The 9,667-nt window shown below is 49.4% G+C and overlaps 1 protein-coding gene across 1 annotated transcript in view; it reads right to left on the reverse strand.

The window, feature by feature from the left end:
- Positions 1 to 9,667, reverse strand: part of LOC104161654 (BCL-6 corepressor-like) — a gene marked incomplete at its 5' end in the record, with an annotated part of 35,620 nt that overhangs the window by 20,652 nt on the left and 5,301 nt on the right. The window contains 2 exon segments of the mRNA XM_009700165.1: positions 3,129 to 3,482; positions 3,879 to 4,160. Of these exon segments, the coding sequence (XP_009698467.1) occupies positions 3,129 to 3,482; positions 3,879 to 4,160 (636 nt within the window).

Consider the following 9,667-nt stretch of genomic DNA (forward strand, 5'->3'; position numbering starts at 1 on the left):
TCCGAGGGGTTTCCCGCTGGGCGAGATCCTCCCAGCTCCTCTCCTCAGGGATTTTATTTCCACGCTGCCTGGGTTTTTCTCCTCGCGCCGGGTGAGCGGCTGCAGTTCCCTAGGGGATTGTCAGAAGAGCTGGCTCCTGCACCGCCGGCAGCGCCGGGGGGGTTTTTGGTGGGTGGGCACAATTGCTGAGCTGGGACCCCAGCAGAGACCGTGGCTCCTGCCTCAGCCCCGGGTCCGGGCGAGCAGCACAATGCCCTGAGGTTGCAGGCATCTCCACGCTCACGGACCTGCTGCATCCCAGAGAGCGAGCATGGGCAACGTCACCTCGAGAGCCTGAAATTATTCTGGATTTTGGGCAAGCCACATCCTGGCCTTCGTGGTTCTGACCCACAAGCAAGGCTGCAAGGAGGTGACAGCTGGAAGAGTCACCGGGGGAACATTTCCAGCAGCCATCGCTTGGTCACCCAGCCAGCAGGCACTGACCGAGGGACAGAGGGGTGACAGCCCAGTGGCAGCTTGCAACGCAACGCGTGACTCCTCCTGTGTTAAAATCCCAGGTTGAACACGACTGGGGCAACAAGCCCAGAAGTCAGCCCCCTCCGTCTTCCTGGAGATTTGGAGGCACAGGCGGCAAATCATCCTGCTGTTAGACTACGGCTTCACGGGCGCAGGGGCAGACCTGGATGCCCTGTTACAGTCTGCTTCTTGGGATACAACCAGCTTCCCAGCCACAGGGACCGTCACATTCGGGCACCGGGAACAGTTGTTCCCAGCCCCAGAACAAAAAAAAGCTGCAAGCGACAGGGTATATTCCTGTATTCACAGCAACTGCTTGTTTAAGGAAAGTTTGAGGACTAGTCCTAGGCAAGAAAGACAAGCTGGAATTCTTCATCCCCGTGCAACTGTCATGCAGAGGATGCTCTGTCGCACAACGGGGAAAAATATCCTAGTGAACTAAGAAAAAGGAGATTCAAATGTTTACACTTCAATGGGTCTGGAGGAGCATCAGCAAAGCGATCTGAACGATTTCCAGCGCCTCTCCACAAGGAATAGCGAGACATAATTTCGACAGGTTTATGGTTTTAGAGCAGCTTCCAAAGCCAAGAGGTTTTTCATAGCCACAGGGCGACTCAATCTGAATGTCTTTGGGAACGGTGCCATCTCTTTTTCTTCCCTGAGGTCACGGGTTAGAGAAGCCTGTCACTGCCACAGCAGGCATTGCAGGGGAAACAGCCTGCCCACAGAGGTTGTGGGGTCTCCTTCTCTGGAGATATTCAAAACCCACCTGGGTGCGATCCTGGGCAACTTGGTGTGGGTGACCCTGCTTTGGCAGGGGGGTTGGATGGGATGGTATCCAGGGGTCCCTTCGGACCCCCACCAGCCTGGGATTCTGTGATTCTGAGAAAGCTAGAGCATCCTTGCACAATGCGGCTTCTTGTTAGCGACCCTCGTTTAATCTCTACAAGGTCTCTCTTTCTCAAAGTACAAAGGGGAGCAGGTGATGGGCAGGGATGTTTGAGCTGATACCAAGCTCACCAAGGCAGCACATAAAGCAAGGGAGGAAGAGTCAAAGCTCCTTTTAAACTAAGTTTTGATCTCCTGCTCCACGAATCCTTTTAGAGAACCTTCCCCATCAATAAGCATCAAAGTTTGGGGTTTTCTGCCCTCAGATAATCCTACCGAGGGGAAAGATGGGTGAGGAGCTTTAGGACAGAAAGGAAGTCCGTGACTGTTTCGGAGATGCTACCCAGGAAAACTCCCACCGGTGCAGGATGACCTGGACTCAGTCATTTCCATGGGATGGGACAGAAGGATTCGCTGTCCTCGTGCTTCTCTCTTTTGAGGGGATCTCAGCTAAACTACAGGTTAGGCCAGCCAGAGAGGGTGAATCTCTACCAGTCTGATGAAGCTCCCAGCTCTGTGAAGGAGGAAGGAGCCCAAACACCCAACTCAGAGCTCCCCCTCCCAGAAACAGCCCTTCCCCAAAGGCAGGCAGAAGACTTGGAAGGGTAAGATGAGGAGAGGAAAGAAAAAAAGTATTTGCAGCCTTTTATCTGAAAAGCCGAAAGAGGAGACAAGGGCTCCCTGCTGTGCCCAGAGGAGAAGACGGGGATTCACGGTGAGATGCAGGGGACGTGCGAAAGGGATCGGCCACGTGGGCTCTGCCTGCTGCCGGTCCCCACCACGTCCCCAACCAGGCTACGGCAGCAAACGTGGCAGGGGAGGGGAAAAGAGGCAGAGCAGACAACGTGCCTGGGGGCTGAGGACAGCGAGGACAGGAGAAAGACCTCTCTGCTCAAAGGAGAATTTGGGAGATTGCCTCCACGGGCTCTCCCCCAGGATAGGGAATGGGCACAAAAAGGGGAGAGGATGGGGAAAAGGAGGAAGCGGAGCGAGGGGGAAAGAAGCAGCCAGAAACAAGTTAAGGAAAGCTGATGTGCTTTGAGGAAACGACTCCTTAGGAGAGAGCCGCTGGGAAGATCTCTGCCAAGGGGCCGGGGAGTGAGGCCATGGGGGTTTACAGGACATGCCCAGGACGGACCAGCAAGGCATCCTCTTTGGACGAAGGATGAGCTTCGCTCCTGAGCACAGTCCCTGGGAAAGGCAGGGCAACCCAGCAGTGCCGAGGGTGCTGGAGGCGTTGGGTTCCCGAGACCAAGAGCTGCTAGCTGTGCTGACCCTGTTCCAGAGGGTCCCAGCCCCTCAAATCCTACGGGTGGTTAAACACTCTGAGGCCAACCAGCAGCCCCTTTGCTCCCTCCCTCGCCCAGAAGCATGCCCGCGCTGTGTGCCCCCCTCCCCAGCTCTCCTCTAGAGACATAAACTTCACGTTATCTATGAAAGAGTATTTAAAGCCAAAACACACACACACGCACACACACACAAACACAATTACACACATACACAAACACATTTTCTTGTCTGCCAACTGTCAGCTACAGTGCAGTTCTTAAAGAGGAGGTGTCAGTCCTTATACAAATGGACATCTACAGAAATATATATAGATCAAAAAAAAAAAAACAAAAAAAACAAAAAAAAAAAGCTCTCGACAATTCCTTAACATCGGTGGCAGCATGCGTCACTGTAAATGCTAAAGCCGGCTGGTTTCCCTAGTAGTCTCTGCATACCTTGTTCATTGTCACTTGTTTTGAGGGACTCTTCAGACCAACTTCTATTGCTTTTGGCCTCTGACCTTTTCTTGGTGTGCCTTTCTTCTGTGAAGTCTTTGACCTTTGCAGTGGCCTCTGGCTGAACAGCCTCAGCTAAATCTTTCCTGCTTTGCCGGCCCAACTTGCCGGACGGGGATCTCTCAGGTGACACCTGCTGCTCCCACAGTTCCCTAAGATGCTGCAGGTGACGCTGCTTTTTGGGATGGAGCCCTGTTAATTCAATGCACACCTTCAGGTTGGTCACCTCATTACAATTGGGCTCTTCTAAGTGGTTAGAGGAATTGTTTGTCATTTCCCTCTCAGGCCAGTCATCTAATGGAAAAATAACTAAAAATTAATCAAAAAGCCCCCTCAACTTAAAACAAAAGCTACATTTCACTTTCGGGGCATATAGTCTCAGCTTTAGCACCACACTATGCATTTTAAAGGTTCGCTCATTAAGGGTTACATGCACTACAGTAACTTGCACTGCTGTGGCTACAGTGTCCAACGACTAGTGCTTTACCCTTAGATACCAAGTTTTTTATATATACATATATATATACACATATATATACATACATATATATACATATATATAATTTTAAGTGAAATGACAGTGCTCACATTAGTAACTATCAAGTTCAAAAATGGAAACACATTAAGCCAAAGGGACGTTCCTTTCACAAGACATTCCTTGAGAGAGACCAAAGCAAAATGCTGTCTTACCTTTGGAGCTCTTCTTCTTTTTTGCTTTTGATATAAGTTCATCCTGCAGTTCATCCACAAAGTTTTCATTTTGGCTGCCATCATTTTGCACTCTCTCACCAGAGTGTTTACGCTTCCTCTCCAGACGTGGACATGGATGTTGGCCAATATCTTCCGTTGGCTGGTCTTCTGCTTTTTCATATATAGAATGTCTCTCTAAATAACATTTCTCATTTGAGAGATCTTTTTCCTCCGGAGTTTCAAGAAAGTGACCTTGGTTGTTTTCTGTACTAGTAAAGTTACCTAAAAATAAAAAAAAAACACCACAAGACCTAATAAATACAAAACGATTCATTGTGAGAAAGCTACGCTCTCTGATCTCTTCAATGTCATCTCCATCATGACTTACGGCCCACGAGCATGCAAGTAAACGCAAAACGGGACTCTGGAACAAGTCTCCTCTGGTCAGTCTAAGGCAGCAGTTTTCTCAACATTTAAGGACAAAACCCCTAAAAGTGCGATACTTTGTGTTGTTTTCACATCAATTTGAGAAGTACAGTATGCACAATACTGCTATCTATAGAACCATCATAATACACTTTTTAAAGAAAGAAACATCTTTAGATGTCGAAAGCACAGACCCTTTTCAGACAGCAACCTCGCCCCCCCCAAACCATGGTAAGTAATAACCCAAGCTCCACTTTGCAATGACTTTGTTTTCAAAAATACCTTCCGATGATAATAAAGTATTAGTCTTTTGCTAATTCCCAATTTTTCTCTAACTACTTGCATCGAATTGCAGAGTCTGACTTAAAAGCGTTCGTCCCTTCTTCTGGAGATATAAGTGGGATGCAGAGCACGCACACACATACACGGGAATACCACTAAGAATAGCAGTGATATTTCGCAAAAAGCACTACTTGAATCCAAGGTTATAAAAAGGCTTCCTTACTTCAAGCAACCAGCCAGTCACTGTACATCACATAATCTTTGCAACCTCCTTTTAAAAAACGCCTCACTTTTTTCGGGGAGTATTTCCAGCAGCGGCGAGCGGGTGGGCTTTGAAAAGCTCACGAGAAACTGGTCTGACAAATTCGCCACAAACACACCCACATTGCCGTGCTTGCCCTAACTTCAGCCTCCCCTCTCCAATACTGTTCCCCCAAATTTAGAGACAGCTTAAACCATTTTAAATGGATGCTTGACTTAAAATGAAACTTCATCATCATCTTGAATACTTGTTTTTTCCTGGGTTTAACCGAAGTAGCCGAGGCATGGTTCGGCAGACACGCGGTCCAGACTTACACAGTTAATCAACTTCCATTCACAATTCTCAGAAACAAGTTGGTTTTCCCAGGCGTTTGAGCCCTCCTGGCTGACCAATACTCTTTCTGCACGTCCGCCGCTGTTTGGCAAACTGTCTGTATGCTCCATCCGACTTCCCCACAGCTCCCTGTCCCTTCTCCTCTTCCTCCTCCTTGCTCTTCCTCCTTCTCCCACCTCCCTTCCTGCAAACCCATCTGCTAGTTTCCTACCTGGACTCCTGACAGCTCTGTTTCCCTTCTCTCCCCGATACTCCCCATCCTTACTCAACCTCCTCCCCCATACAGCCTGACCTTCAACTTCTGCTCTTCCTCCTCGCCAGGGCAGACGTTGCTCCCCTCCTGTCCCCTCCAAGACCCATCACAACAGCGTCCGGGCACTGGTAGCCCCCGGGATGCAGCCCAACTCTATCCCACCTTATCTTGAGAGCACCTTCCGACAGCTCTGCCAACATCTGGTTTCACAACTGTCCTTGAAATACCTGTTGTCAGCAATGGAAAGTTAGGGGCGGGGGGGGGACACCAAACTTCTCTGATGAGGTTTTTCTTCACCACAACTTGGAAATGACTCCAAGTAGCACCCAGGGTTCTGGAGATGTTTGCGGGCACCAGAAGATACCCCAGTATCATTTTTACGCTGCTTGGGAAACTGCCTTCAGGGCAGTTTCATAAAACAGCAGAAGATATTTGGCCAAGAAAAATCAAAACAAAAGTTGACTTTTTCCAGGCAAGCGGGATGCTCAGGCCATTCTGCTATTTGGCGATGCTCCTCTCCGCCAGGCCGTCTGGCCAACACCTGCTGCCTTCAAGACTTCAAAATGCAGTTTGTCACACTTCTTCCAGCCAGCAACGCTGACGTGTTCCACAAAACAGGTATCTCACCTTACTATGGCTGTGCCTCTAAATCACCAGTGTCCCCCCGAAGCAGAATGCATCTGGCAACACCCCATGCTTGCACATCTGGCATGAAGATGCTGCCCAACAGCTGTACCCTACAACCACAGCACCAGCACCCGCAGTCCTCTTTCACACAGCATAAAAGGAACCGGACCAGCCACATTTTAAGTAGCACTTCTATCAGATTGCATTTTACATTTTTAACACAATCTGCTATTTTTCCCTCCTTTCGTAAGGAAACATTATACTTATAGGCTCAGTTTCCCCAAGCGGATGATGTAAGGGCACCCCCCGCCACGTTCCCACTCTTTATAGCCTTCGTCTCCCCAGCGGTACCGGCAGCTACACGCCACGGTTCACGCCGAGAGTCGCTAGATCGGGACGGCTTTCCTGCTCCGAACACTGCCTGGCCTGAGAAAAGGCAGGCACATCCTGACCAATTCCCAGAGAAGCTTTCGCAGGGTCAGAGGAAGCAGCCGGCTGTACGGGGAGGGTGTGTGGGGGGTTTGATGGTCTTAATCTTTGGGGCTTGCAGGAAACAGCGAGCTAATTCCAGCCTGCCACCACCGAAAGCGACTCGCTGCAGATTAATTCCTTCTCTATCTGCAAGCAGACTTGGCACAGGGATGCCAAGTACCGCTCGCTCAGACCGTGCGTGCTAAAAAATAAAAAGGAGGGGAGAGGCATTTGCTGTAACCTCGCTAACAGCTCGTCACCGTCAGCATTTCTCCACGTGCCGAGGAGAAGAGCACACATCTATTGAAGTTTATCCAAAAAGCCCTCACTGCCAGCGGCTCCGCGACACCTTTGCCTCCACTCTCTGGTCACATCCGAGGGGGACCCCTTAGGGGACCAGAGCTCCATCCCCTCGGCCGCTGAGCCAGAAATCCCTCTCGAGAACTGCCCGTTGCACAGGCGTCTCTGAGATCCATCCCGCTAGCTGCGGTTAAGACCATCAGAGGAACAACTTCTCCGCGCGTTAATCCAGGTTGTGTAACCATCCCGCGCTGACACAGGAGGACAGGGACAGCGATGCCGGGGAGCCGCGCGGGACACATCCTTCCCTATCTGCTCCGCTGCCGATGATCCCTGCCCCTTCTACAGCCGGATTTTCACCACCAAAGAACAAAGGTCAGTCGCTGCTCGGGACACGGCACAGCCCCGGGCTGCCAGGATCTCTACGCAGCTTGCACGGACCGGTTGCACGCCAAGAGGTCTCTCCCCTTGGCACAGCGGCGACTGCCGCGGAGCACAGGCTCTATTAATATTTTACCACCAGATTCCACTCTGTCCTCAAACTGTTTTGCAAGCAACCCGGATGAGACGCAATGTGTCCCCAAATTAAGATACAGATGTCAACGTGAGGCACAGCAACATAAGCGTGTCGTGCGTGCCCAACAAGGACAAGAATTTATTTGCTGTAGATGTCAACATGAGGCACAGCAACATAAGCGTGTCGTGCATGCCCAACAAGGACAAGAATTTATTTGCTTTTCTTCCCCCCCCACCATGTATCTACAACATCCTTTTCTCTGCCGGAGGAGGAAAACAACATCAAAATACTGGGGAGTTTTCATATCATCATTATTCAAACAGTGACGACGTAGCCAGAAACACAGGATAAGTGCTGAGTTCTCATAGCAACACACCTCTATGAGTAAGGAGATTAAACTCTTAAATGTGTTCCTTCCTCAAGCCTCCAGCATTTGCCAGTCTCGCACCAGGTGTGAGAACCAGCACCAACAACTCAAACCATTTCTCGCCATCCTACCAAACTAGAAACAAGGAAGAATAAAGAAGATGCTTCCCCACATACAGTTTCTGCCTGAAGCAGCATCTCCTTAGTGCCCAGGTTACAATCTCACCAGAAACAGTTACACGCACAAACATGCTACCCACAAAAGAAAAAAAAAAAAACAAAAACTTTCCTTCAGTTTTCCATCTTCCTGTCGCTGTCGGCTGCTCCAGACCAGGCCCTCCCATGCAATGCAAACACGGAAACACATCTTAGGGTTTCAGCTGCGATTCTTTTGTTCAAATAACACGGCAGCTAAAAACAGCCTTTCCTCTTCCCTGGAGCAACCTCTCATTGCGCTCACTTACGCAAGGCATCCTTTATCCATCCGAGGATGGTAATAACTACCCAAAATGCTAAAACCCAGTATTCAGCACGGAGATCACGACGACAGTAAGAAATTCCATAAGTCACCTTCAGCACCCAGTTCCGAGTATCCCATGGGGCAGAGGGAACCCAGCCGATCTCATTTTCCCTCCCAAGCACCTCTGCTCGGGAGCTTCCCACATTTGTTCCCTTCTGCCCAAGCCTACCACACCGCACAAACAAGCAACCACCATTCTCCCTGCACGAACTTTTGGGTTTTTCCCCGGTTTTTTTTTGCACGATGTCCCGTGGCGGGAAGGTAATAACTGCCCAGGGCAAAGGACATGTTTACTGTCTCCATCCTTCGTTTGTTCAGGTATACGCACAGCCCAGCGAGAAAAGCAAAGCAGGGGATTACCACGCAAAGAGACACCGGCACCTCGCTCCACCGCTGAAGATCAGCTCTAAAGGCTTTGGCACATTACACCATTTACTTTCACACGTAAAAACTGCTTTAACTTTTTCCCCATAACCTCAGGCCTTAAGATCAGGCTTTTAACATATCAGGTTTTATTTTTCCCAGCGAAGGCTTAAACGGGCAGTGTCTTCCTCCCAGAAAATTAAATCAACGGGTAAAATCACGCTCCCCGATTAAGAAATTCACAGCCTGTAGAATTCATTCAATCTTTCACACTCGCGTATGATTTTCAATACTGCTAGAAGAGCTTTGTTACGAACCGACATGCGATCATCACATGCCCGTATTGATGCGCGTGTCCGTGCCAATAGCTTAAATCACTTGATCTCTGAACAATCCTATGACTCATGACATATGCATCCCATAATTTATCATGTTTGTACTATGGAAATGCACCGGAGCAGCATCGCCTCAGCAACATTTACAAGTCACCTTGGCAACAAAGCAGCTTCGCGGCTGCTCTCAGAACGCCCGGCAAAACCTAAACGAGCTGGGAGAGAATTAAAGCATGTCTCCTTTACTCCTTGGCTTTAATTGCTCATTAATTAGCTCACACGGCTACCTCCCTTAAATCAAGCCTTTATAGAAAAAAAGAAAAAAAAAGAAAAAAGAGACAATACCAAACAAACCAACTAAAAACCCACCTTTTTTACCCTTCTCTAGAAGGCACGATGAAGCTTACGAAGACTCTCGGTAAGGCAAAGCCATGCACCGCCAAGTCAGAGGAAAAGTTTAAGGCATCAGACATTGTGCCTTCGTTTGCTTCCAAAAAAGTCCGTACACATGCTACACAGCTAGGAAAATGAGCAAGTTCCAGGGCAAGCTAAAAAAAGGAGTTTCCATCCCATCAGATGCCTCTGTAAGCATCACCTGCCTGGGTTATTTAGCCTTTTGTTGTTGTTGTTGTTGTCGTCGTCATCGCACTGGTGGATTGAGAGGAGCGGAGGGGGTGAGCAGCTGCGGGGGCCCCGATCAGCTCCGGCGCTCCACGCCAGGCAAGGATGGCACGGAA

The sequence above is a fragment of the Cariama cristata genome, unplaced genomic scaffold, assembly GCF_000690535.1.
Source record: "Cariama cristata isolate BGI_N322 unplaced genomic scaffold, ASM69053v1 scaffold920, whole genome shotgun sequence".
Taxonomy (NCBI): domain Eukaryota; kingdom Metazoa; phylum Chordata; class Aves; order Cariamiformes; family Cariamidae; genus Cariama; species Cariama cristata.